Genomic DNA, 26544 nt, shown 5'->3' with positions numbered 1-26544 from the left:
CACTGCATGACGATGCTAAAAAGCACCTACCTAGGCTCACAAGTAGGTGACACGAAGAATGTGCAAATTGAGACAGCAAGACGTTTTCTGAATCGAAAACATTTGTTTGACAATTTTAATCATGATGTTGACCGCCAATCATCCTATTCAAATGCCTGACAATTATCCTAAATAAGGCGTCACTAGCCGTCAAGATTCCCTCTCAACCATTTCTGGCTTGTGCTTAGACCACCTTGATCACAATTTCCCCCTCTCCAACCGGCCTTTCAAACCCATTGCAGTACATTTCGAAGGTGTCCTTTTCAATGTTATATGCAGAATCGCCATCTCTTCCCTTATCATGGAGAGCAAGTGCATCCCTCGCTGCCCGGCGGCCCGCGATTCTCCTCTCCAAAAGCTCCGTGTCCGCATCGAGGAACACAAGGACCGAACGCCCCCCGTATGCAACTATGATTTCTTTATACTCCTCGCGGTATTCTCTATTCCAGAAAGATAGATCTAGGACTATGTCCTTTTGCTTTTCTTGAAGTAATCGGACAAGTTCCTTCTTGACGTGCTCCTGGCCTTCATCTAGGTACTCTGAATACTTTTCTTCTGGGTAGTCGATCTTGAAGAGTCCGTAAGTCTTGTAAATATAGGAGTCGACGGATAAGCGAACAAAGTTGGGTAGTTCGTTGACGATTCCCTTTGATAGTGTGGATTTTCCGGAACCGGCTATCCCACATGTCATTACAACTACGGGTCGATCGTCGTCATTTGAATGCTGAAGGTGAGGAAGTATCTGCAAACTTGTTAGATGCAATTGGTTCTCTTCAATTTCATTCGCTTTCCAAATGGTACCCTCTGGAGAGCAGAGTCGCTCGTAGTGCTCGCGTTATCAGCCATTCTTCCCAAGAATCAAAAGTTATTGGGGCGCCCTCAATCATGAAATCTTAATGGAAACAATTGTTGGGATCATTATGCCGACGAGTATCCTAATATACGACTGATACACGAGGGCGTGAGTCACCACCCTCCGCAATGCGCTAATGTTCTGGCTCGAGACACACCCTTCTTCGACCCTACCAAGACTCCGGTACTTGACGAAGGGGTTTACTCCTCTAATAATCTAAAAATGCACCGGGGACAGAATGCCGATGTCATGACTCTGTGACGTGCCGTATTTCGTGTTTGCCTGGCAAGGGGGGGGAGGCCATTGTTCGAAGCTCAAGATGCAACTCTTATTCAAAGCTTCGGAGCTTCATCATAGAACAGCAAATCCGAAGCGCAATTAACTTTCCGAAACAAAGCTAGTAAAACAGCTTCAAAATATATAATTCCAAGGACCAACTATTAAGATGACCTTTATCACCGGCTCATATTTGAACGTCGTCTATATGGTCATTGTAACTTTGTAAGCTGCCAACCCTTCGTGACCAAACGGCAATCGCCGGTCACGTGTGCGCTCCGATTTCGTGCAGAGGAGGCTTCGACCAGCGTCATTGCTCCGACAGATTTTATCACGACCAAATACTCGCATCGCCCAACGCAGCGGAATTTCTACGATCGCATCAGTGCTGCAGCCAAGAACCGACGAACTCACGTCTCCATTACTATCCACCTCTCGAAGCACAATGTCAGGCATCGCAGCCATCGAGGAGGAGAAGGCCCAATATCAAGAGCAGGTTTGTACCGCATTCTTGAACCGTCGCATTCATATCCCGAACGCGACTGACTTGCTTCACAGCTCGATATCGTTCGGCAACAACTACGAGATGACCCAGAAAGTGCCGAACTTCAGGCTTTACAGGAAGAGTTGTCCAACGTGATAGATCTTCTCAACGAGAACCTCGCTGAGCTCCGACCAGACCAGGCACCTAAGTCGACCGCCAAGGAGCCGTCACCACCGCCACAGCCCGAAAAATGGTCCCGTGAAAACCACCCAGCCTTCAAGAAGGCCACGGCGCCCGCCGAAGAAAAGGAAGAACCACCGGTTACGTATCATGTGAACGACACCGTCATGGCAAAGTGGGTTTCGGGGGATAAGAACTTCTACCAAGCCAGAATCACATCCATCACTGGATCGTCCGCCGCGCCGATATACACCGTCAAATTCAAAAGCTACGACAATACAGAGACCCTAAGATCAAAAGACCTGAAGCCCATTTCTAATAAGAGAAAAGCTGATGACGCTCCGCCGCAGCCTGCGGCTCCAGGTGTTGTGTCGTCCGCTGGGGCTACCATGTACCCGGGTGCCCAGCAAGAAGCCCAAAACACCGCAGAGGCTGCGAAACCCCCCAAGCCCAAGAAAATTAAGGCCAAAAAGGAGCTCGAGGCTGGCAAGGCGAACTGGCAGGCATTCAATTCCAAGTCTAAATTTGGCAAGACCAAGAAGGACAGCATGTTTCGTACACCTGAGGGTATTCATGGAAGAGGTATGCTCACCTTCATCATTCGGACAAGGTTGTCCATTGAATCAAGATTTGCTAACAACTTGCGATTGTAGTGGGCTTTACTGGCTCTGGCCAAGCTATGCGAAAGGACCCCACTCGATCTCGTCATGTTTACCAAGTAAACGAAGACCTAGACTAACGACCTTGTTGCTTTTTACGTTTTAGTTCATGTTTGCAAACGCGATATACCATGTCGAATAGGCGTTTTGGGAAGGATGTGTTTAGGTTGAACAGGGCTGGTTTTACTATACATCGGTAATTTGCCACCACATTGATCAAGGTAGAGGCTAACCTCATGTATTCGCCTTTCAACGACCTGCTACCGGACCTCGGAATGGTTCGAGAACTATAGGATATTTTACATCGATAATAGACAAGTTGTTCTTGTCTATGCGAAATCCCGTGTAGCCAAGGCCTCACTTAGGCTATAGGAAAATTGGTACTTCAGACCCCACCAGACCAAGATATGCTCACAGGCTAATCACCGCATGTGTGGGATATCATCTGTATTGAAACAATATTGTACACAGGTGAACTGTACCTGACATGCTCTAACCCGTCTTCAGTCCAACTTTTGGCAAGACCTTTTGAGCAACTTGTAGAAAAGCTGTCGCCCTTTCACTCGACGGCTCAGCCACCACCGTAGGCTTCCCTCTCTCCGCGTCGTCCCCGATGTTTGGATGGAGAGGAATATCGCCCAAGAAATCTATCCCGTGCTCCTTGCACAGTTTCTCCACCCGCTCATTCGATCCAAATACGTTGGTCTCACCATGACAATGAGGACATTTGAACAATGACATGTTTTGAACCAAGCCCAGAATATTCACGTCCACAGTTTTGAACATGTTGATACCTTTGACGGCGTCTTTTGTAGCCAAAGTATGAGGCGTAGTAACAATGATAGAGCCTACAAACGGAATTTAGCAATTTGCACTCGGGCCGAGTCACCAAGTCTTACCATCCAAAATGACTTGTTGGGTAATTGTCAGCTGCGTATCACCAGTTCCAGGCGGTAAGTCAAGAACCAGAACGTCCAAACCGCCCCATTCTACCTCGTGAAGAAGTTGTTGAATGGCCTTCATCACCATTGGTCCCCGCCACACGACAGGCGCATTCTCGCCAACAAGATAGCCCATGGACATGGTTTTGACGCCATAGTTTGTGAGAGGAACAAGCTGGTTGTCTACAAATAGTTTCGTCAATAAACCACACGAATGAGCACGGTGCAAAAACATACTCTTGGATAATCTCGGCTCTCCAGATAAATCGAAGAGTGTCGGGATCGACGGTCCAAATATATCTGTGTCCAAAATACCTGCTCGTAAGCCTAACCTGGCGAACGCAAGTGACAAGTTAGCTAGACCATGCGAATTAGTAAATATTTTGGACTATAGCTATGTGATTGACTTCTCACCTGCCACTGTGCTCTTTCCAACGCCGCCCTTGGCGGAGGACACAGCGATGACCTTGTCAACGCCGGTTATTTTGCGCCGTTGAGGGCGTTTTTGCCATGTTGGTGGAGTACCGGATCGCGGTAGGCCCTGTTAAGGTGTCAGAATTGTGAAGGCAGGGTGATGCGATGGGAAGCGTACTAGGGGATTTTCATGATACAGTGGGCGAAGGGACTGGAATAAGCGTGCGGTTGTTTGCCGCATCCTGGGGGTAAGAATGTATGTCGTAACTCATGCAAGGCTTAGTGTGGATAATTTCGTAACTATCCAAGTATGTTGGTGATGAGATCTGGTATATGATAAATTGAATTTTTAAATTGTCGCTCATTGATGGATAAGATATTGAGAGTGAGTATGTAAAACGGTTGATGCTAGGACAATGACTTGTATGGAATACCCCCAGAAATCGGGACCAGCTTCAGCGCAGACCCACTGGCACCGTAGAGCTGTGTTCTGCCACGGGCCACCGCCTAAAAGTTGAAGCATGCATCACAGACAAAATCTTCGGGACGTGGGGCTGTTACAGTCTTTTAACCCGGCTTTACAGAACTGGACAGAAAAAATGGCCAAAGCAAAAGGTCGCGCCAAGGCGTTCCAAGACCCGGACGAGGTTCTTGCAAAGGGTAATTACGCTTCTCCGAGAAATTGAGTTGTACAACACATTAACAATTTCCAGACTACGATCCGGAATCAAATGCACCCGAGAGCGCCCATGGCAGCGGCACCGATGTCAGCGAGGATGAGAACCTGGGTACCGAACACTACGTTACTGTTGGAAAGAGCAAATTGCGACAAAAAGAAAACGTCTCTCTTGGACCTGAATATAGAGGCTCTCGGGTTAGTCGGTCTGCTTTGGACGATGAGAGCGACGACGACGAAGAGTTAGAAGAGAGTGAGGAAGACGATGAGGAGGGTTTTGACGACCCTGATACCGCTGATCTGGAGGCCGATACAGCCGAGGCCAGCGATTCGGAGATTGACAGCGACGATGCTCTAGGAGAGTCGGACGCCGAAAGGTTCAAAGATTATTCCTTCCGAGGTAGCTCCAAGCCTGCGAAGGCCAAGGGCAAGGCGGGTAGAGCGAAGGCTGCAGATTTTATGTCCGATGAGGAGGAGGACGCTGAATCTGACGAAGATGAGGATATGGATGATGGGCTTGATGCTCTGGTGGATGGCGGAGACGACTCTGAAGACTTGGATGACGATGATGAGGAGGACGATGAGGAGGGTAGTGAAGATGATGACGATGAAGATGAAGACGAAGATGAAGAGGAGGATGAGTCGGCCAAAACTGGCACAGCAAGACCAAACATGTCTGCTTTGTCCAATCGAGCTGATGTGGACAAGGGCGTTGCAATTCAAAAGCAACGCAAAATTTATGACGGGTTGCTCAATCTGCGTATTCGACTGCAGAAGGCCATCGTTGCGGCCAACTCATTCCCTACCATAGAATCGGACGTCGACGCGGAATCTGAGCCATACGAAGCTGCGGAAGAGGCTGCTATCAAGCTATTAAACACTATCAGCAGCTTGCGCGAAAGCATTGGAGCGCCAGCGAGAACTGGCGAGAAGCGGAAACGTGAGTTAGTGGCGTCCATGTCGAACGAGGATATCTGGGAGCAGCTTCAATGCGAAGACAATGGCGCAACTAGCTTCCGCGAGGAGAGACTAGAGAAGTGGTCTAAGAAAGTGCAAAGCGTCAACATGACAAGGCAAAACGGAATCAGCCAAAGGAACAAAACCCTCATCGATGCCCTTCAAGAGCAATTGACTGTCCCGGATAACAGACTCGTCAAACGAACACGAGTGCCAAGATCTTGCGCGCCGGCCCAACTGGCTAAGAAGGCTACGGATGACGAGTATATTTACGACGATGCTGATTTTTACCAGCTGCTGCTCAAGGAGCTCGTTGATCAGCGAACTGTAGAGGGCACCGCAGACCACGCCGCTGCGGTTCCAACAGTAATGGTCACTGCGACCAAGGAAGCTAAGTTGCGCAAGCAAGTCGATCGCAAGGCTAGCAAGGGCCGAAAGATGCGATTCACAGTTCACGAGAAGCTGCAGAACTTTATGGCCCCTGAGGACAGGAGAGGTTGGGAACAGGGGGCAATCGATCGATTCTTTGGAACTTTGTTCGGCAGGAAGATGGAGCTGAATGAGGATGAGAGTGATGACGACGAGATGGATGGAGTGGATGCTGATGAGGAGGGATTGAGGCTGTTTAGAAATTGAGCTGTGTGTTACTAGATGTTTGCATGGCAAGCTGAATATAAAACGTAACTGCCACCATCACATTGGGTTGGTTCCCAATGGGATTGACTGGTATGCGAAAATGCATTGTAGCCAATAGCATTAAAGATTTCCCTGCATTTGATGTGGATGGGCGAAGATACTCAGGTGCAAACAAGGCAATTGTTCTGGTAAACTGACGAAGATTTGTACGTTGTACCCAAAATGGAATCACAAAAGTTGGCAGCATTACAACCAAAGTTTTGACTTGTTCATTAATTTGAGGCAAGCATCAGCAATGCCAGTCCCTTGTCTTGGCCCAATTTCACGACCACTCTCGGCAAGATTGGCAATCTGCAGGTACTCTAACCAGGATGCCACCCCAAGAGCCATCGCCACCGCCACCAAAATTAGCCTCTCCCGGCCCAGCGCCGGTCACGTGGGGCATTTTAGTGACGAGTATGGATTGGAAGGCGCAGGCCACGACCAGCTGGCTAAGCCAAACGGAAAGGGAAAGCACCAGGCCAGACAGCTCTGAAAAGTCTACTGGCCAGCAAGAAAAGTTCTCGATGGTGACTCGGCAGACGGGCAGGCGGGCAGCGGACCATCAGATGGGCTGAACTGGCGCCAGGCTTTTTTGCCCAGTTTCTTTCCATGTCTGCCCCCCCTCCAGTCCCCAGCCAGCCTTAATAATCGCCTGGTAGGCTTGGTGCCTCCAGTCAACCAGATTTCTCTCTGTCTCTCCCCAGGTTTCCCCGGTTCACAAAGATCGGTGAGAACAAAAGGATTGAATGTGGTCGGCCGCAACAACATGGAGCAGATTGAGACACAGGCGTCGGATTTGCGCTACCTGGCACAAGCTCCTGTCGCTTTGAGCGATACGGCCAGCGTATCATACGATACACCACGGCCTGGGCCGCACGCCAGTCCCTCTGGTTCCGCTTCATACGGAGACAATTCCGCTGCTGTTGCTGCTGTGTCCGCATCGAATGCCAATAAGAGAAAGTCGATTGATGATGGATCTGCCGCCCAGAAACAGACGAGGAGTAAAAGGAATCGTGTAAGTTTTGAGCACCTCTTTGCCCCCGCTCGTATGTGTCGCGCCCGTGGACGTGGATGTGTTGGCTCGTTTTGGCGTGTGACTCGGATACGCACACAGTTTACTGGGGTGTTGACGTCTGTCTGGTGTTCTGTGACACTTGAGGTTCGTCTTGTGAGAGTGCAGATGCCAATAGTTCGTCACACAGACGCAACCACGGGCCAACGGATGCGTGCATGTGCAACGTAATTTTGTATTGCGGACTTTGTTACTGACATTTGCTGTTTGCCTCTTTGCTTGTAGTATATTTCCATTGCATGGTACGTTCACTCATAGGCGTCGGAATGGTTCTGACCTGTCATTGCAACCGGGCCATAATTGTTGCCGACGAAAGTTTGCAGAAGTTGATATTAACTCGGGTTGTGCATAGTAACGAGTGCAAGAGAAGAAAAATCAAGTGCAATGGAGAGACACCTTGTCAACGATGTGGCAATCTCAACCTGGCGTGCTTATACGCCCCGAACTGCTGCTCGAATAGCTTCAAGGACTCAGATGAGTTCAAAAGCGTTACGAACCAGCTCAATCGGTTGCAGGAAGAAGTGAACTGGCTGAACCAGACCCTCAAGACGTTACAGGCCGACCAAAATCGTCTTGCGGCGCCGTCAACAGATCGCATACTAAATGGTGCGTCGAATTCGGCGCTCACACAGTCTCCGGCACAGAGTTCAACATCGATACCCAGACCAGACCTGTCGCACGTCAAAGCAGGTGCATTCCGTGGCCCTACCAGCATGGCCTATAGTTTGGACGTCGCAAACACTACCATCGCCAACATGGGATATCGGGGTATCGATGAGACCGACGACCAAGATCAACAAGGAAGCGACGTTGTCGTGCAACTGAGTCCTAACAACACCGGTTTTGATCCCTTATTGGAATTCGATAAAGACGAGATGGTTCGGCTATGTCGATTCCACGAAGATGAGATTGGTATAATGTACCCAGTTCTCAACATCCAAACTGTCATAGCCCATGCGAAGAATATTGCCCCGTTTTTGGACTCTCTGCGTAGCCAGCAGAGTTCCACAGGGCCCATAAACGATGAGAAGACGTTGCAGCTTAAAATGGTTATCTGCTGTGCCCTTGTCACAGAGTCCCATGGTCATAGCGACAAGGCTGCCCGACTCTTTGAGAGTATGGAGGCGGTGGTCAACAAAAAGCTTATGTCTGATGCCAGCGATGTGGCCAACTTGCCACTTTTGTGTCTACTCGCTGGTTATAGGTTTCTCTCTTGTGACGAGGTTCTGGCGTGGAGGGTAATTGGTCAGGTTGTCAGACTGTGCCTTGAGGCAGGCATCCATCAAAGGAGAGGTTTGATGAAGATCCAGGATGACACGGAGAGGCGGAATGCTCTCAACAGCTTCTGGTCTGCCTATGTCCTTGATAGAAGGTGGGCATTTGGTACCGGACTCCCTTACTCTGTTCAAGATGACGAGATTGACCCAAGGTTACCGCATCCCGTAAGTTGAGCCCTCAGAACTCAGGTTCATCCATAGGCCACTAACATATTCTAGGACGAGTATCCTTTCCTTGTCGCCATGATTACATACTCTCGGCTTGGCGCAAAGGTGTGGCGCCAAGTGTCACATTTTGGACCAGTATTGGCCCGCGAGCTTCGTCAAGAAGAGATTGATAGTCTCGATCAGGAGATACTCCAGTGGTACGAAACGGTACCCGACGAAGTCAAGGTGCGAAATTGGGATAAGGAGAAGCAGATGACGTCGACGCCATCCTACAATCTGCAACGTCTAAGAATTTGGACATACTTGAGACTCAATCAGGTAGGGTCTTTCTCATGGTCTGCCAAATGAACATGCTGAATACTAATTCGCGGTAGATTCGTATCTGGCTCTATACCCCCATTTTGCACAGCGCGACAAGTATTATGCAACATCCCGGCCAAGCACAACGTGTTGTCGACCTTGCGAAGGACACCATCCAGTATTTGAACCATTTGAACAGCACCACCAACCTGTATCGACGATCCCAAGTTTTCTACCACCAGTTCCTTGCGTCGGCCATAGCGGTAGTCTTTCTAGCTTCAGTACATGCGCCAGTTCGATTCAGCGCTGTTTGTAGAGAAGAATTCTACCTTGCTCTTGACTTGGTCAAGGACCTCTCGGCAAAGAGCTGGGTTTCCAAGCGGTTATGGCGCACAATCAGGTCTCTCAAGGATGTAGCGCCACGATTCGGCCTGAATCCCGACGATGACGCCCATTCGAATGCTGCACTTGGAATGATTGGGCTTGCCAGGGGTCACATGGACGGCCCATCCGTTTCCCAGTCTCCGTTCCCCAATTTAGCCATCCCCCAAAGTCATCAGCCCCTGGAGCAGTCAACGGACCAAAATGGTAAAAAGATCCAAAGCGAACTATCTCGGATATTCGAGGGCTATGTTGGTCTAAATGGGTTCCAATTTGGGGATGACCAAGTTCCGCAACACAACGATCTCACAACACCAGACTCTGCGGGAAGCATGTTTACCCCTGATGGAACTGTATTCCCACATCTGAGAGAGATGTTTTAGAACGTTGTTGTACATCAGGAGTCGGATGCAGAGGCTACTGGAAGTGGCTAGCATTCGGCTACCAACACTGGATGTCGTTGGCTGTATTATGTCAAAGCCATACGCTGTATGATATTTAAGATGAATGAACACGAGTAACAAATACATATGTTGTCGCCGTCATCGTCGGTTGCAATAGGGTACAAGTAAACACAGGCCAACACAGTCCCCTACCATCCAACTTTGGCATATCATGTACATCTCAGGTCCACTCACCATCTTATCCTCCTCAACATGCAGCACCAGCGAGCCCACCGGCAGAGGCGGCGGCGGCGACCCATGGTTGGATTAGCCGCTGTATTATCACGGCTTGACTCGATCGTGGTGATGATGTTGGTTGGTGGCCTGATGTTGATCGTAGGCTGAGGTGATTGATTGATGAGCTAGCGTTCATTTGCTATTTTCGAAGGTTCGGTTTATGCTGGATGCGGATGCTTAGTTGGTATGAATCAGTGTCTTCGTGAAATGTTTATTGCTGTTTATTGTAGGGAGTAAATTCCGAGGTGAGGAGTTGTATTGTGAGTGGTTACATGGTGGTGTTTTGAGGTGAGTGGGCGAAGCGTTGGCAAGACATGGAAAGACTTCCTCAGTGTTGTGCCAAATTATCACATCTAAGCTTTCGCGAGGAAGGAACTTGTATACACTGGCATCTACACACATGTACTTGATTTGTTCGTAGCGTAAGTGCTATGATTCATCTGCTCTACCTTTCATGTCAACTCTGACTGACATTCCTTGGTACATGCCGACTCGTATGCATACTTCACGAACTGGACAGCAAAAGACAAACTCAACTGATCAATTTACCATGGCCAACAGTACTGTTGATACATGAAGCAGCAAATTATGTACCTAGGCAGCGTTACAACTTGAAATGCAACACGATACATGATATACGTATTTAATAATTCTTCCAGTTACCCGAGCTCTACACCCATCAAGTCTACCTCCCAGCCGTCAACACTGAAACTGTAGCTCATCACTCAAAGAAACATTCCCCATGATCCTCTATATTCACCGTCCCATCTCCATACATATCCTCCCCATAATAATGAAGCACAACCTTCATCCTCTGCAGCCCAACAAGGTCCCCTTCCGGCGTGCCAGCGAATTCACTCGGCACCCAGTCCGTAAACTCGACGTTCCCAAACTCCACGAGATATGCATCGTCATCAGCGTCAATTATGACATTATGTGGTTTGGCATCCCCCCAAGAAATTCCAGCAGCGTGCAGTGCCTCCAGTGTTGTAGTAATCTGCTCGTCCCATTTCTTACGAAGATCCGGCGGAGGTGATCGCCCAAGCCTGTTGGCAAGACTGGCCATCTCGTTCTCGGGCTTGGATAGAAGGAACCCATAGACTGTATTCTTGTTGTCTTTTAGCAGGCCTAACAGCTGCGGAACTCGCACTGCGTCGTCAAATTTTGCAGCGTGCATTTTTCTGTATGAGCGTAGTTCTCTTTTATGCGAATCTGCAATTATAGATTGTAGCATCTTGCAGAAGACAGTTGTGCCATCTCCCAACACAAGAGTCTCCAGTCCGTTTTCCGTGTATACCTCATCGAGGAGATATGTTGGCACGCCTGCGTACTCGTCTTCAGAGAACTCAACTCCGTATTGTTGTGGTAGTGGAGGAGCAGGGCTGTCTGATGGCTCCGCAACAAGCTCGCCAGATCGGCTCTTCAAGTCATATACTCTCGTTTCTGGGAATAATTTCTCCCGAACCGTGCATCGAGATGCTGCTTCCGCCGTGGTGTTAATCTCGGCGAATGTCGGTAAAAGAGGTCGACATGCCCAGGCGAAAAAGTCACTCATGCCATAGCGGCCAAGGACGAGTCTTTTGAGTATAATTTGCAAGAATTGATATTCTGCAATAAGATGCGGTGAGTCGGCCCAGTCGGCCGACGATACATTTATAAAGAAATGTGTGTTCCGACATGACACATGTACTGTTGATGTGCCCCCGGGTTCTTGTGGATGAGAGATGTCGAGCGAGAAAAATGGCTGTTGAGGATTCCAACCAACAGGTGGAGGAAAGGTGGTCGGAGGCTCAATCTTGGTAGCCATCATGATGCTTGGACTGAGGTGATTATTATGCTGGGAATGGCAGGCAATAGGCTTGAGGGCTTGCGAGTCGCAATGAGTAGTGTACAAGTAAGTCAGTCTAGCAACATTTTCGTCAAGGCTCTGCTTTAGCCTAGTCAAATCCGCATCCTCCTCTGTCGAGTCTTTCGACCGTCCATTTGACCGTGAATTTGCGGTTCACATCACACTTGTTGAAGATGAGTCTCCACGTGGCTGTTGGCATCAATGTTTCAAAAGCCTGTACGAAGTAACTCTATGCTATTTCAGGCGTCTGGTTCCACACCTTGGCTAGCCACTTTTCAGACATCCCAACACTCATCCCTTGGAGCATACGAGGCTTAACCCTTGGCTTCTTCCGCCGTTCCTTGTCAATTGCCAAGACTAGGCCGTTAATACCACTGAGTGTCATCTTGCTTTGGAAATCTCTTTCTGCCGTAGCTCTACATTGCCAAACTCCATCATACAAAAATATTAACCAGTAAGGTATAAGCCAATAGCCAAGTTATCACAGTGGCATTCCAGTGGGAACCACTTGGCACGAACGGGTAGCAAGTGTACGGTACTTCTCGGAATGATACATTGTAATATACGTAGGTACTGGAGGAATTGCCTACTTAGGTGGATAGTGCATCCTGAAGCATAGTACCAGTACCGCCAGTACTATTCTTGACATAAGAACCCGAATTTAATTACAAGTCACCTATGGCTCGCTATTCAAGACCTGAGAGGCATGTCGGACCAATGCCATAAAATTCGATTCGTTGCCAATCATAACCATCTGCTTTCGATTTGGTTAGTCCTGTAAAGCATCATCCACCACTGGGGAGGCATCAACTTACACCAATTGTCAAAACGCACGTCACCAATCGGTATATGAATCCAGTATCCTTCCCTACTTTGCGCAGAAGGCAACCCTGCCTCTACGTCATCCGACACAGTGCTTCTCCTGATGGGTATTATCCTCCAGCACCTCAATCCTTCAATGTCTGCCCTCTGCATCCTAGTAGCCTCCTTGCCCTGGCTTTCCAAAAGAGCAAGATCTATCAACTCGTACCAATCCCATTTGGCGCAAGACACAGTCACATCAGCTCTGGCCGGCGCAATTCGATGGATCAGGTCGTCCATCTGTGGGAGAAGAAAATTATGTAGTCGCTCGGACAGCAATCGTTTGCTATCATATGGCCACACCATGCTGGTGGCGTGGTCAACTTCGTGAATTACCAGTCGTTTAAAGCTAATTCGCAAATACGACAGAGATGGGAAAACGGGCCACTGATGTTTCAAATTGGTTTGGCCAGAAGAGAAGCCTTCTATTATGGGAAGATCTTTCGGCTGCCATACAAGTTCCAGCGACCGAATGTTTGCTAGTATATGGCTCGGAAACAGCACGGACATGCTCTTCATGAGTGCCGGCGAAGCAATGTGAAATGTGTTGGTGCTGTACAAGACATCCATGGTCTCAAAATATCTAACCCATAGCAAGGGTTTGTTAGCTTGTTTAAGGTTCTCCTCCAGATTGGCAGCAAACTTGCCTCACAGAGACAGAGACACGAAAATGGATGCTACAGGGAGAACTCACGCTAGCTTGCATGACAACATCCACCCCATGGCACCAACTTGGCATTTCACGGGCCAATTTCCAGGCCAGGAGCTACATTTGCCGGCTCCATGAAGGCAGTGATCCGTGTCGGGCTCACCAAAATGCGCCCATCGGTAATTGCATCTCCTCCCATAAGGCAACGATGGCGTTTTGTCTGTATCATATCGGTGGCATACACAGCCAAACCATCTCCAAGCCCTGCTCTTCCCCGACATCTCATCCAAATGAGACCCGGCTGTCAGGTTTTCAGTGCGAATGCCGGCATGAAAATTCCACCCTTCGTATGGTTTCTTGTCGACCAGGTTGAACGGAGGCCTATACTCCAAATCCATATGCATCGTGCGATCCCCAAAAGCTGAAATTAAAATTTGCCTCCGAATTTCTGGTGGGAGTCTACTAAAGATAGATTTCGTCTTCTCACCGTCGTGATGTAGGCGCTGAGGATGCACCGTCCCATGGGCAGATATCGGATCGCCCATTCGCCGCTCCAATAGTCGCAGTAGCGAATTCTCTTTCCGCCTACGCTCATTTCTCTCCAGATGATAGTTTGATAATGGATATGTCCGAGACCAGACTGTGCGCATCACATCACAGGCGATGATGCCAATGAATAGCATGATCATCAGGGACGTCCAGAATACAGCGCGAGCAAGATCCGGCATTGCCTTTAGGAAACCTCGGCGGCGGCACATGGCCAGTATTTCAGGCCAGTCATTCCGTAATTCTCTCCACCAGCGGGAGACTTCGTCCATGGTGTATGTGAGCTGATACTGATGACATTCACGCTAGATCTTGTTGAAGAGGCGGTAGTATACATGTCGTAGGTGCTGGCGTCATCGACTCATGGATGCAATACCCAAAAATTCCAATGTTTTGCTGTCCTATTGAAGGTCGAGTAGGTGGCGCGAAAAGCGATGAAGAATAGGATGAGAAAACAAACATCCAGCAGTCAATCAAAAGTTATTCAAAAAGGAAATAGTTGTCGCAAAACGTGTACTCCAGGGACAGGAAGGTGGGAAGGCTGACTGCGATATGGGTTCAATGTTTGTCCTTCTGCCTGGTCTCAAGCTAGATTTGGATGTTGCCGGTCAGCCACTTATCACAGTGTGTTCACTGTTCAGCAGCTGCAGGGTCAGAGCAAAGAGGCCGCCGCCCTTATCCCGGTGCGCAAAGATGTGGTCGTATTTTAAGGTAATTTACCAGCTCTTTGGACGGTTGATGGGATGAAAATACGTAACATTCCGATGGGCGGGCAGCTGACGGGAGAATGCACAGATGAAACGGAGTGAAGTTGGCGTGTCGATATCTGACTTTGTTGGCCTGGTCAGGTACTTGCATGTGCATGGGCGGCATGGCAAGTGTCTGCAGCGTCGTGCCTGCCCAATTGTCTCAGCAAACCACACAAGACTGACCAAGACAATGGATCGCACGGCACGCTTGTGGCTTCCTTCAAGTATCAATGGAGCTTGGCATGAATGGTCTGGTGGTGGGAGGCACATCATCAACCGGATCAGACCCGTTGACCAGACTTGGCCAGACTTGACCGACCAGACTTGACCTGGCACCGGCCAGAGCGGTGCTTGTCGACCAGAACTTTATCTTGGCAACTTGGACATGGATGTAAACTTGGACCAGGCAAACCACACCAGACATCGCGCATTCTCAACAACTTGACGCTCAGGCGCTTTCTAGGCCTCGCATCGGGCGGACTGTGCGACCAAGTGCCCGCTAGGGTCTCTAGCAAACATTTGATGCCACTCATGTCAACTGGTGCATGTCGGCGACTTGACATGCGGTGCTAGTGCCGACTGGATGCATGTGTTGCACATTTTGGCCGACTGTCTGCCTCTTGGACTGCAAAGATGCCTCAGACGACTCGAATGACCAGCTACAATCCGCCACATATGACACCAGACCTTCCTGGCCAGATGGGGAACAATAACGATTGTGGTTAGTGTGGCATTGCCGGGCACTCGACCATCATACAGGACTCTTCTTGACTGACGAGCCGAGCTGTCTCCCAAGCCGTCTGAGACACCAGACATCTGACCGTCGACATCTTTTTGCAGGCCAAGACAGGCTTATCGGTCCATTAGTTGCCTTGCCATGTTGGAGGCTATGTTGGAGGCTTTGCAGTCGTCGTGTCATTCAAAATCTTCACCGACATCCATGATGCCATCCACGGTCTGTGGCGAAAAGGATTTGCCCTCATCTAGTAAGCATACATTAACCTATCTCAATATGCCTTGATGTACAGCGTGATACACGATGGTTCTTTCGTCTGGCCTTTTAACACTTTAGACCACGCTTTTGACCCCATTGCACCAGACAGCAGCATAAGCCAGCTCCCACAGGAGTAGCACTTGTCTAAGGCTTCACTGTGTCACACCTCATCATTTCGGACTCACCACAATAGCCACCATAGGATCAGAGCTTGTCTCCCACGATTATGCCATCGACGCCACAACTTACGGATCCTGGTCAAGTGGAATGACGCACTGTTGGAGTACCGGTTGGTTCACAAACTTCCCCAGATCCGCTGGGTGTCAAAGGCAATTTCGTCAACTACACTTCCTTCATGTGAGACAGATGTGTGACTTTGCCAGCATAATCCAACAAGGTATAGAATATTCCATGAGCTATGGCTTGCCGCTTTTTCTCTTTTTACCCCGATATCAGATGCACAACTTTCTGTGGGTAATAGTCTTCGCAACTGGGTGCTTCAACAAGGACAAGATCATTTGTTATGGGAACATCCGAAATCGTGTCCATGATGTGTGAAGTGCAAGAATGGATCGCGCTTGAAATGCATATTCTTCAGAAGCATTAAATTCTCGAGGACAGCCGCATATCGTGATGCGAAACGCAAATCCATCACCAAAGGCGAGACTTGTCCTAGTAGCCTCCTCGTCAGAGCATTCACGGCATACTTTCATGGTACCCACGACACAGACGCGGGATCATCACTATCACGGTGAGCGTCGCCTGATTGAAAACCGAGTTAGGCACGGTCTCTGAAGAAACCGGTGAAACTAGAAGGATTGCTAGACGAAGGCATCGGAAGTCACATGGCCGTGTCCCGCTCAATGACGATTAACGTGCAGCGGCTCTATCGCGCAACTTCGGTGCTCAACATCTACGACGAAGGGACTTTTGCGGGATTTAAATTGGAAGTCAACGTGTCAACTGCTGAGACAGGAAGGGTATTTGAACAACAGGGGTGTTATGTTGTAAGACCTCTTGTATTAACCAACGTGAAGATACGCTGTGATTAAGGATGTCGAGGCTTAGAATTCCCCGTTTGGTGGAAATACCCCAGATTGCTGTCTCAAAATTTTTTACATGTTACTACAAGAATCCCTCCTGTCTTCTCAGGTACTACAAACACAAATCTCATGTTGGCTGTTTGTAACCAGCTAACTGACGTCTCGTTCTTGGACGAATCGTTGAATGGGCTTGCAGAAAGCCACATTCTTGACACATTAAGAATTGGCCAATATATTGAACTTAGTACGGAAAATGACGAGGGAATTTAGTCTGGAATTCAAGTTACCCATCGAGCACCACAAAGGTCATGGCTTTGTCTTGGCTTAGATTGCCTCACTCCAACAGACTCCAACAGACTCCAACAGACTCCAACAGACTCCAACAGACTCCAACAGGAAAACTCATCAGATCAAATAGACTTTCGCCCGCACTATCTTCGTTTTTCCATCACCGAAGGTCCATGACGTTAAACACAGTGGGCCGGTGTTTGTGAAGCTGTTCTCGCCCCTGCCCCCATCTATGCCTCCAGTTATATCAACATGATCCATGTGTTGTTCACCTCTGCCAACCCAGCGGCTCCTACACAGCCGGAGGCTTGACACCACCAGCAACTCCGTTGAGAGCACCAGTAACCGCACCAGTCGCTCCCTGTGCACCCGGTACAGCACCACCGACAACACCAGTGAGTCCTTGAAGAGCACCTGATTTCTGCAGCTCCGCAATCTCCTTCAGAATATCAGGGATGTTGATACCGAGGCTGTCAAGAAGACCGCCCTTTGGACCTGGCTTGGAAGGAATGCCGGGTTTCGTTCCGTTCTTGGGCCCGATTCCTCCTGGCCCGAAGATACCTTGGAGTATCGTCGGGATATCCAGGTTCTCTGCAGCCGTGCCAGAAATCGTCTTCTCATTTGTAGCCGGGATGTTGGCCGTGGTGGGTGCAGCCAAGACACTGGAGACGCAAGCAAGCAGGGCAGCGTGGCAGAACTTCATTTTTTTTATGAAGTAGAATATGGTGGCGATCGGTAAGTCGTAGCGTTTCGAAGTGTATGTATTGATGGCGCGAGTGAAGTCATTCGCTCGCAATGGCCCCCTAATGTGACTTGTGGCATGTCTTTATAGATTACGCCGGCTCGCGTGGACTGGTTGGGCCACGTTATTGCAATGCGCAATTAGTATTCTGGTAGGTCGAATCGCGGGAACTTGTCTTCCGTTTGTCTCAGTTGGGCTATGGAAAGTGGTGATTCCAGCATTTCGTTGGAATGTGTAACTGATCAGCAGGGAGGGTCGTGATGGGTCGGCTGCATGTCCTTGACCGCATTGCCGCTCAACTGTTGATGTTAGAGCCACCAAAAAAGATCCTGTGTAGAAACTAAGGGGAATGACGAAGAGAAACTGAGCTAAATTTATTGGAACAAATTTAGCACAGACGATCAAATTCTGTTGCTCAGTTTCCCGTACAAGCGAGCTCCGAGCTAGATCTTCAAAGTTCAGCATTCCAGAACAAGACCATGTCTAAGGTATAGAACACAAAAGGAGATGCCGCAAGTCAGCCTTCGTTACTAAATACAACATGACGATATAGAAAGGCAAAGTTTAGAGTGCAATGCGAGTCGAAGACGTGACGTAAATGTACTACTTCTTATTGAACTTATTATAGTCGCTACACTTACTAACCACAGCCGTACAACCAAAGTATCCGCACCAGTTACGAGTTCATCGGCAATGCAAAGGGGGTCTTGTATAATGTGGTAAAGTCGAATTCGATACTGCTGACTTTCTGTTTCAGATGTTAGCATTCACTCGTAGTCTCCCCAGACTTGGCACACGTACAAGTAGAAACCTCCTCGTCTCCTCAACGTCACCTTTCATGCCCTGGAGCAATGCCAGAAATGGATCCGTCTCAAGGGCAGTGTCCGCGTCTGTTTTAGAAACTCGATCCATATTCTTCCTTGATCGGCGGTCGATAAACTTCAAGAATTTCTCCCTTCGGATCTCTGCGTAAGCGTCAAGGATATCCTCATCGGCCTTGCCTTCATAATACCCGATGAGACAGTCCGCAAGGCCAGCCACATCCAAAACCGCAGCCATACAGCCGAATCCTCCAAACGGATTGCACACATGAGCGGCATCGCCAGCAAGGAAAACACGGCCGACACGCATCCGCTCAACGCATCGATTGTGAATGTGGAATAGGTTCGTCTGCGTCACCTTGTACTGACTGGGATCTGGATGTCCAGGCAGTAGCTTCTTAAATGCTAGGTCGCGGCGTTTTATATATTCTGCATCTGATAGATTAGGGGCGGAGTCACCGTATGTTACCCGCCAGAGATCCCCTTCTGGCCCTTTGGCTTTGGCTCTCTTTGCGATGAGGCCCCAGAATTCGTTGTCGATCATGTAATTGCCTCCTTCCCAACCATGTTCCTTGAAACCTTTGTAGTATAACTAAAGTAGGGCTTCAGCATGTATTCACAGGTAATTAAGTGGCAAAATAATGCAGACGCTCAAACTTTTGCGGTGTAGGGAGCTGGGTATGGAGCCACAAACTTACGTTTTGGACGACGAGGCGACTGTTGAAAGTCTCGCCGGGCCAATTTCTTTGGAAAAGAATCTTTCGTACACTGCTTTGTCCTCCATCGCATCCAATGATGTAATCTCCTTCAAAAATCGTCGTGGTTTTGGCATCACTTTCCCCGCCAACCTCGACTACAGCCTCGGCTTTCTTGGAGTCTTGTCCGATGTCCACAACTTTGTGATTAAAAAGTATGGTTATGAAGTCAGAATATTTTTCGCGGCAGTGCCGTAACATAATTTGCAGGATTTCGCAGAGTGGCAACACTGCCATACGATCCTCATCGTCTTTCACCACAGATAGATCGATCCCAGTGAGAACGTCGCCAGTCCGCACGTTGCGCCAACAGATGGTTGGAAAATGTGATATGCTTGCGGACCGAATATCATCGAGGATACCGGCTCGTCGGAAAACTCTCGTTGCGGGCACACCATATTGCGATGCTCGTAGTCTCTCATCGACTCGGTCCCACGATTCTAGTACCACTGATGGTATGCGATTTCTGGCCAGCAGAATTGAGAGTAGTAATCCTGCTGGTCCTGCTCCTACTATTATGATCTTTTCTCCGAGTTAGTCAAACAGGAGGAATTGAATCCAATATTTATCCAACCTTCTCCTTACCTTTTCAAATGGTCGTGGCTTTTGCTGACATGTGCCGTTTGGCATTTCGCGCCACTGTTCCAACCCCATACTCCAGATTGGTTAGCACACTGGGGAAAAACACGATACTCTGAACGGAGCTGGGTTGAGGGACTTTGGGGGTATTGAGAGCGCTTTTGCAAGTTCATTCAATGAGAAGGCAGGGTGTAAGGAAACCTCCCTGCTCTTATAGACCGCCAGCCAGGATGAGACGATAAGAGGTAATCATTTAGCCTCATGGCTCAGAGCGCTCCCCTGCCATAAGCAGTTGCACCCGAAAGAAAGCCTATTGTCTTGGCCAGGAACTATTGCATTTAATGGCACTGTCCCCCGCTTGTCCCGCATTTTGCACATATACGACTGCCGGGTGAGGCATCAGCCGGGATGTTTGTTCGTTGTGGTGGGTTGGGGTATGTCACCGGATGCGATTCATGGCGCCTTTCCCTTTCCTGTGAACTCAGAACGACAGACGGAATCTTCCGCAATCAATGCAAAATGAAATGCAACAAGACGACATGGAGTTGTTTGCAAGCTGGAATTGGTCTGGTGGCGGTCCGTCCCTGTTAGTGAATCACAGGGATCAGCTCCTGAGCGACCAGTCCACTCAAACGCGCTTAGGTACATATAGGCTGGGCACATATAGTCAACTTGGGAAAGACCATGAGACGCACCTTCCTCTACATACTCTATTCAGCAATATATGGCCAATCTCATCGACCTTGAAATCAGACTCAAACTTCAAATTCTCAACATGTAGCAAGGGCTGGGATCGTCGTACCATCTTGTCACCGAGTGGCCTTGGCGCAGTAAATGCAGAAAGGATGCTGCCAGAGATCCCACATGGCCCACCGCATCTTTAGCCACGCCATTTTCCCGCGGCAAACGTTGCGATTTTGTGGTTTTCCGGCCATCACGAAACGATTTGGAATTGCCGACTGCCACTTGCCCTCGGAATTCATGACTTTTGTCTTGCAAATACTTCCAGCAGAGCTCTAAAGCAGCATAACCCGCAAGTAATGTTGCGGCAGGGCCAGCCCGAACGGCCATATCGCTCTCATCTACGGCCTGCTTGTCTTCCTTGTCGACGACGAAAGTCCAGGTGTCAAACAGAGGCATTCTCGGACTCCTGCGTAACATGTCGCGCTCACCGCACAGAGTGTATATTTCCAGACGCTCCGGAGCTTGAATCTGGTGATGAACCAAGCCGAAATCGTCGAAGGAAGGTTGCAAAGACGGGCAGAACCACCACTTCAGCAACACGCCGCCAAAGCGCAGCGGGGCCATGCAGTCCGAGGGCCTTAGCACGAGCGCATTCACATCAAGTCTCGAACTCGAGCAGTCATTCAATAACGTTACCAAGCCCGAGTTCGGCACCATTTCTGCCCAGTCTTGGGGCCATTCCCGATGTTGAGACAGTTTCCCGCGGCCTTGATGATGACGGCCAACAAGACGAGGAACCATTGGAGCTTGGTTCCGTCGACGAGGACCACCACAACATGCACATCGTCGGACCCGCAGTGACAAATGATAGTCAAGTATTATCAGATTACCTCGCAGGTATACCCGGTGGTACAAGGAGCACGAGGATGGTCATTCCAGAGTCAGCTAGTCGATCTCAGCCCGTGCTGTTTACAATGGTCCAAAAGCGCCCGGTAGGGTTGGTTATGAATAAAAGCCCATCAGAGGAGAAGTTGCTTATTATAGAAAAGATATTGGAGCCTTTTATTGAGGATATTATCAACGAGTACGTAATGCCCTTCTCTGCCCCAGACCTAGTTCAAATCCACATGCAAACATCAATCAGGTACTTCATCAAGGCCAATGGGTGTCTGCCCTTATTAGACGAACAGTCATTCCGAGACCAGTTTTACAAAGACAAAAGCCGAATTTCACCAGCGCTGTTGTCATGTTTGTATGCCCACACCTTAGTGTATTGGCGATATTCGCCAAACCTCAGCCGCCATAAATGTCCTGATAGCCGATTTATTTGGAACCTTGCCAACGAAGCAGCATATTCCGAACTCTATCTATCGCCTGGAATGTCTATTATTGGAGCCATTCTGCTCAATATAGGCGGGCGGCCAACGACGTCCATCATCGGAAACGGAGTGCTCCTCGGGTCGGCAGTATCCATGGCGCATTCTCTTGGACTCAACCAGAATCCACTACCGTGGAAGATACCCCAGTCTGAGAAATATCTGAGAATGAAACTGTGGTGGTCACTGTTGCTCCATGATAGGTGGTATGCTGCATTTAGGCTTTGAGATCCGGCTATTCTGCTGACACCACATAGGCTGAGCTTGGCCCATGGTACACCACCACACATTTTGAGGGCGCAATATGACGTCCCACTTCCGACACTTGAGCATCTTTGCCAGGATAACTCCAGCGAGGAAAAAGTGCGAACGGCTTCTATATTCATAGCACTAGTACGACTAACGGACGTCCTGGGCCAACATCTGCAGCATGTGTATGCCATCGGCCAGAATAAGCCGTCAAACATAGCCAACCTCGAGCTTGCTTTGAATAACTGGGTCGAGTCGTTGACCAGAAGTTGCCGTCTTATAGTCATTCGGGGATCTAGACTAGAAGTCCCGGGAGCTGCTAATCTCCGTCTGGCTTATCTTACAACGAGACTCCTCTTACAGCGGATGGAACTAGAAACAGACAAGCGCATGTCCGTCTATCACGAGGAAAGAATTACAAACCGCTACATGCAAGCTCGGCACACTGCGGAAGAAATACTTCTTCTACTACAGGAACTGCAAATCGAGCAACTCGGGGGCTTCTGGTTACCAGTTGCAGCATTTGCCTTTCCCGCAACAGTCAGCTTCCTCTTACGTTGCGCATTAGAAACAGAAAGTTCTCTCGCAAGTCTAGCACAGAGTAATTCCTTTCGAATTGCACGAGACCTGGTAACTACCCTCCGCAGCTTACAGAAGCGATATGAGTGGGATCTGGCAGATATCTGCCTAGCACAACATTCAGAGATTGTGGATAGAATATTGGCAGATGTGGCTACTTTTGAAGGAGGTGGCAACACTATGGATGGTCAGGAATTCGTCATGCCCGATGCATCCATTCTGGACCAGTATTTCCCAAGCCTTTGGGATCCTCTACAGAATTCATGGTGAAGAGGTCGAAAAGGAGGGTGGACCATAGCGGAGACACTACAGCAACAGCCACATACTGCCCACGAAAGTTATCCGCGGGAAACTTCACGATATGTGTGGATCCGATAAGTACTCTTGACTGTTGATGTTAAAGAACCGAATGATGATAAAAGGCGAGACCGGTCTGGATCTTCCAAATCTTTCTTGTCACTCTATCCCTTCTTTACCCATCACCCTTCTATTCAAGTTTGAGCAATCTCACAACATTGTGACTGCCACATATTTAGTTCACAATTACTACCCTGTTGTATAACCCAAAATGGCACCAGGGGCCGTCACAGAGGACCGGACCAACAAGTCAGCAGCTGTATTTTCCAAGGACGACACACCACCAACATTATACCAAAATGTCGATGAAAAAGAGTTGAAGGCGAAGTCGAAGAAACACCTTCTCGATTACGGCAGCAAATTTGAAGATGATATCATCACCGGCAGTCATGGACTGTACATCTACACTGCGTCAGGCCATAAGGTGTTAGACTGGACATCCGGACAAATGTCATGCCTCCTTGGCCATGGGCATCCAGAAATTGTGAAAGTTATTACAGATCATGCAATGCAACTTGATCACCTTTTCTCTGGAATGGTCTCGCCTCCAGTAATTTCTCTTGCAGATCGCCTTTGCAATGCTCTGCCAGCCGGTCTTGATAAAGCCTTCTTTCTGTCGACTGGTGGCGAGAGCAATGAAGCCGCCATTAAGATGGCCAAGACTTACACTGGCAAGTTTGAGATAGTTGGCATTGGAGCCTCCTGGCATGGAGTCACAGCCCAGGCGCTTGGCGCACAGTATCATTTTGGTAGAAGAGGCCATGGACCTCTGATGCCGGGGATGCACATGCTCCCATCGCCCAATGCGTACAGGTCTGTCTTTCGCAAGCCCGATGGCTCCTACGACTGGGAGGCTGAGATGGAGTACGGATGGAAGATGATTGACTTGCAATCGTGTGGTTCTCTGGCGGCTTGCATCGTCGAATGCATCCAAAGTTCGGGGGGCATGCATGTTCTCCCATCGGGATACCTCAAAGCTCTAAAAAGGCAGTGCGAGGCACGAGGAATGCTTTTGATTGTGGATGAAGCACAGACAGGCGTCGGCCGATGCGGAGACTTCATGGCCATAAACCATGAGGATGTGGTGCCAGATATCTTGACCCTGTCCAAAACTTTGGGGAATGGTTTACCGCTGAGTGCCGTGGTGGCAAGCGAGGAGGTTGCCAATACAGCGGCAGAGAAAGGGTTCTTCTTTTACACCACTCATGTCAATGATCCGCTCCCAGCGGCTGTTGGTGATAAGGTCTTGGAGATTCTGTTCCGAGACAATCTGGTTGAGCACTCAAGAAAATGCGGCAAGATTCTTCACAGCGGTTTGCAGGGACTGTACAACCGATACGGCTGCATTGGCCAAGTGCGCGGTAGAGGTCTGATGGCTGGTATTGAGATTGTGACTGATCGAGATAGCAAAACGCCAGGGTTGGAATTGGCCAGGAGAGTTGGAAACCGGGCATATGAGCTGGGGCTCTGGGCGAACTTGAGCAGCCACCCCAGCTTCGGGGGCACGTTTCGGATTGCGCCGCCCATTACAGTGACGGAGGCTCAGGTCGAAGCTGGTGTTGCAATTCTTGAGAGGGCCTTTGCGGAGACTGATGGCACTCTCCCGCTGTACTGAGGTAAATTCGACATGTACAGTGACAATTATCAGTGGTATCAAAGGAGTGTGACAACAACAAGTTGTTCAATGATTACCAGTTGCAAGACAACCATAATTACATCATAAAGTCTCATCAAGACATATTCGTACAGTGCATTACGCCAATCCATGCAATCAAAAACGCCAATGCAAAAACTCCATCATGCAAACGTGCAATGCCGAAATGCGAAAAAAAAAAATACCTCGTCGACAGCAAGTCGATACCAAAAGGTCAGGTCAAAAATCTCCCAAAATCATGTCCCTTGTTGTTTCCCTAAAACGCCTGAAAAAGATCGAAAACTCAAGGCAGCATTTGCTTCCGTCTCCGTTGAAAGTAGTATCGTAGATAGTGGCGGGCAGCTTGGGCAGCGACGGTCATGACGATTAATACTTGGAGGCCGACGAGGCCGAACCAGATGAGGTTTAGGATTTTGTCTTCGTCGTAGGTGATTTTCTTTTTGAGAAAGACGGCCATCGTCCCGTGGAGTTAGGGGATGTCAGTCCGGGAGGAAGTCGTGTTCGGTCCAGACTGTAATTACTTAGGGGCTATGCCAATTTCGAGTGATTTCCGATGTAAAGAATGGGCTGGAAGAGGTATTAGACGGTGAGGCGATTTGGCGGCCAGGAGACGATACTCACCTCGGGATGGAGATGCGCCGTATGAGGGGAACAGCCAACGGCTCCACGAACAAAGGGAAGTTGTGAAGTCTGAGAAACAGCTGTCGAGCAATGATAACGATGACAATCTAAGATGCAAAGACACACGCGACAATCACAGCCATGGAGGGCTCAAGGGGACGAAAATCTAGAGCCACGTCATAGGGAGCGGGAGCGGGAACGGAGGTCAGAAACCGGGTGACGATCTCTTTTAAACAACTGGTCTTGGAGGTGAGGAAGGCTGGTCAGTGGGTGGGATGTGTCTGAGAATTTGTTGGTGCCACCAACTGGGCCAGACGAGGACAGAATCCTTGATTGAGCAGGTTGCACAGGTGCGCATTTCTGGTGGAACTAGGAACGCCCTGGCTGAGGCTAGACTGGGGTCTTGTCTGGTGCTGGGATATCTCTGAGGTCTTATCCTGGGGCGTGGTCCACACCGACCTCCACAGTGTGTGAGGAATAATTGACTGGGATGGCAAGGCATGGGAAGGTAGGCTGTTTGGTGTGGCATTGAATGTTTGCTTGGCTGGATGGTGCTGTGTATTACTGTGGTGTTCTGGGTGGATGGAGGATGACTTTGGATCTCCGACTTGGTGGTGACTATTTTGAGAACATTGAATGGGTAGCATGGACGGGTGAGGCTGACTTTGTAAGATGTGCATTCAATCTCCACGTGGCCATAACGGAGGTTTAGATAGAATGTTTGTAAAACGACAATTCACTCAATTGATCTACGTCCTTGGGGATGAATAGTTTGTTCAATGTTTGCCTGCAATGTGTCTAGATGAAACGTCTCTGGCCAACGACAGACAGACTGCAGGAACATCAGTGCCATGCAATAAAGTGTCTCTGTGACACATCTGCAGTGCCCAGCTCGAAATATTGACAGTCAAAATGACAAGTCTAATGACACATTGAATTATCCAGTCTGCAGCATCAAATGCAACGGTGTCCTCACTCACTCTTCAAGACATGGCGGCTGTGGCTGCGCAATATTCCTCTGAATCCCTCTGGCATCCAACCCGTGACATGATATTGCATTCATCTGAAATCTTGCAAGAGCATCTCCCCTGCAATCTCTTGACTCCATGACAA

At 49.1% G+C, this 26544-nt stretch overlaps 12 protein-coding genes across 12 annotated transcripts; 5 read left to right on the top strand and 7 right to left on the bottom strand.

Moving 5' to 3' along the window:
• Window positions 1-223: 223 nt before the first annotated feature.
• VFPPC_13062 (ATP/GTP-binding protein) lies at window positions 224-885 on the bottom strand (the record flags this gene model as incomplete). The annotated part of the gene is made up of 2 exons (XM_018290839.1): window positions 224-781; window positions 841-885. 2 exons carry the CDS (start codon window positions 883-885, stop codon window positions 224-226), a joined length of 603 nt encoding a protein of 200 aa, XP_018149787.1.
• A 728-nt stretch (window positions 886-1613) lies between these two features.
• VFPPC_13061 (hypothetical protein) lies at window positions 1614-2571 on the top strand (the record flags this gene model as incomplete). The annotated part of the gene is made up of 3 exons (XM_018290838.1): window positions 1614-1664; window positions 1727-2414; window positions 2486-2571. 3 exons carry the CDS (start codon window positions 1614-1616, stop codon window positions 2569-2571), a joined length of 825 nt encoding a protein of 274 aa, XP_018149786.1.
• A 412-nt stretch (window positions 2572-2983) lies between these two features.
• On the bottom strand, window positions 2984-4087 carry VFPPC_13060 (cytosolic Fe-S cluster assembling factor NBP35; the record flags this gene model as incomplete). Its single annotated transcript, XM_018290837.1, has 5 exons — window positions 2984-3339; window positions 3391-3615; window positions 3670-3789; window positions 3847-3973; window positions 4025-4087. The coding sequence occupies 5 exons, from the start codon at window positions 4085-4087 to the stop codon at window positions 2984-2986; spliced, it is 891 nt and encodes a 296-aa protein (XP_018149785.1).
• Window positions 4088-4445: 358 nt separating this feature from the next.
• VFPPC_13059 (apoptosis antagonizing transcription factor domain-containing protein) lies at window positions 4446-6115 on the top strand (the record flags this gene model as incomplete). Its single annotated transcript, XM_018290836.1, has 2 exons — window positions 4446-4506; window positions 4560-6115. The coding sequence occupies 2 exons, from the start codon at window positions 4446-4448 to the stop codon at window positions 6113-6115; spliced, it is 1617 nt and encodes a 538-aa protein (XP_018149784.1).
• Window positions 6116-6923: 808 nt separating this feature from the next.
• VFPPC_13058 (fungal specific transcription factor domain-containing protein) lies at window positions 6924-9738 on the top strand (the record flags this gene model as incomplete). The annotated part of the gene is made up of 5 exons (XM_018290835.1): window positions 6924-7172; window positions 7455-7471; window positions 7582-8671; window positions 8726-8992; window positions 9049-9738. The coding sequence occupies 5 exons, from the start codon at window positions 6924-6926 to the stop codon at window positions 9736-9738; spliced, it is 2313 nt and encodes a 770-aa protein (XP_018149783.1).
• A 1018-nt stretch (window positions 9739-10756) lies between these two features.
• Window positions 10757-11842, bottom strand: VFPPC_15344 (kinase domain-containing protein; the record flags this gene model as incomplete). The annotated part of the gene is made up of 1 exon (XM_018293097.1): window positions 10757-11842. One exon carries the CDS (start codon window positions 11840-11842, stop codon window positions 10757-10759), a length of 1086 nt encoding a protein of 361 aa, XP_018149782.1.
• A 786-nt stretch (window positions 11843-12628) lies between these two features.
• Window positions 12629-14212, bottom strand: VFPPC_01358 (peroxisomal membrane protein PEX31; the record flags this gene model as incomplete). Its single annotated transcript, XM_018281200.1, has 2 exons — window positions 12629-13328; window positions 13446-14212. 2 exons carry the CDS (start codon window positions 14210-14212, stop codon window positions 12629-12631), a joined length of 1467 nt encoding a protein of 488 aa, XP_018149781.1.
• A 3094-nt stretch (window positions 14213-17306) lies between these two features.
• VFPPC_15343 (hypothetical protein) lies at window positions 17307-17717 on the bottom strand (the record flags this gene model as incomplete). The annotated part of the gene is made up of 1 exon (XM_018293096.1): window positions 17307-17717. The coding sequence occupies one exon, from the start codon at window positions 17715-17717 to the stop codon at window positions 17307-17309; it is 411 nt and encodes a 136-aa protein (XP_018149780.1).
• A 715-nt stretch (window positions 17718-18432) lies between these two features.
• Window positions 18433-19962, bottom strand: VFPPC_18718 (monooxygenase; the record flags this gene model as incomplete). Its single annotated transcript, XM_018281199.2, has 4 exons — window positions 18433-18504; window positions 18558-19169; window positions 19276-19854; window positions 19918-19962. The coding sequence occupies 4 exons, from the start codon at window positions 19960-19962 to the stop codon at window positions 18433-18435; spliced, it is 1308 nt and encodes a 435-aa protein (XP_018149779.2).
• A 711-nt stretch (window positions 19963-20673) lies between these two features.
• On the bottom strand, window positions 20674-21396 carry VFPPC_18719 (hypothetical protein; the record flags this gene model as incomplete). The annotated part of the gene is made up of 1 exon (XM_022430288.1): window positions 20674-21396. The coding sequence occupies one exon, from the start codon at window positions 21394-21396 to the stop codon at window positions 20674-20676; it is 723 nt and encodes a 240-aa protein (XP_022285968.1).
• A 35-nt stretch (window positions 21397-21431) lies between these two features.
• VFPPC_13057 (N-terminal binuclear Zn cluster-containing/DNA binding domain-containing protein) lies at window positions 21432-23069 on the top strand (the record flags this gene model as incomplete). The annotated part of the gene is made up of 2 exons (XM_018290834.1): window positions 21432-22177; window positions 22229-23069. 2 exons carry the CDS (start codon window positions 21432-21434, stop codon window positions 23067-23069), a joined length of 1587 nt encoding a protein of 528 aa, XP_018149778.1.
• A 298-nt stretch (window positions 23070-23367) lies between these two features.
• On the top strand, window positions 23368-24771 carry VFPPC_01356 (2,2-dialkylglycine decarboxylase; the record flags this gene model as incomplete). Its single annotated transcript, XM_018281198.1, has 1 exon — window positions 23368-24771. One exon carries the CDS (start codon window positions 23368-23370, stop codon window positions 24769-24771), a length of 1404 nt encoding a protein of 467 aa, XP_018149777.1.
• Window positions 24772-26544: the final 1773 nt, after the last annotated feature.

This window comes from Pochonia chlamydosporia, chromosome 1 (assembly GCF_001653235.2).
Source record: "Pochonia chlamydosporia 170 chromosome 1, whole genome shotgun sequence".
Lineage (NCBI taxonomy): Eukaryota > Fungi > Ascomycota > Sordariomycetes > Hypocreales > Clavicipitaceae > Pochonia > Pochonia chlamydosporia.
Note: the sequence above shows the minus strand (reverse complement) of the source record. Positions and strands in the feature narration are given on the sequence as shown.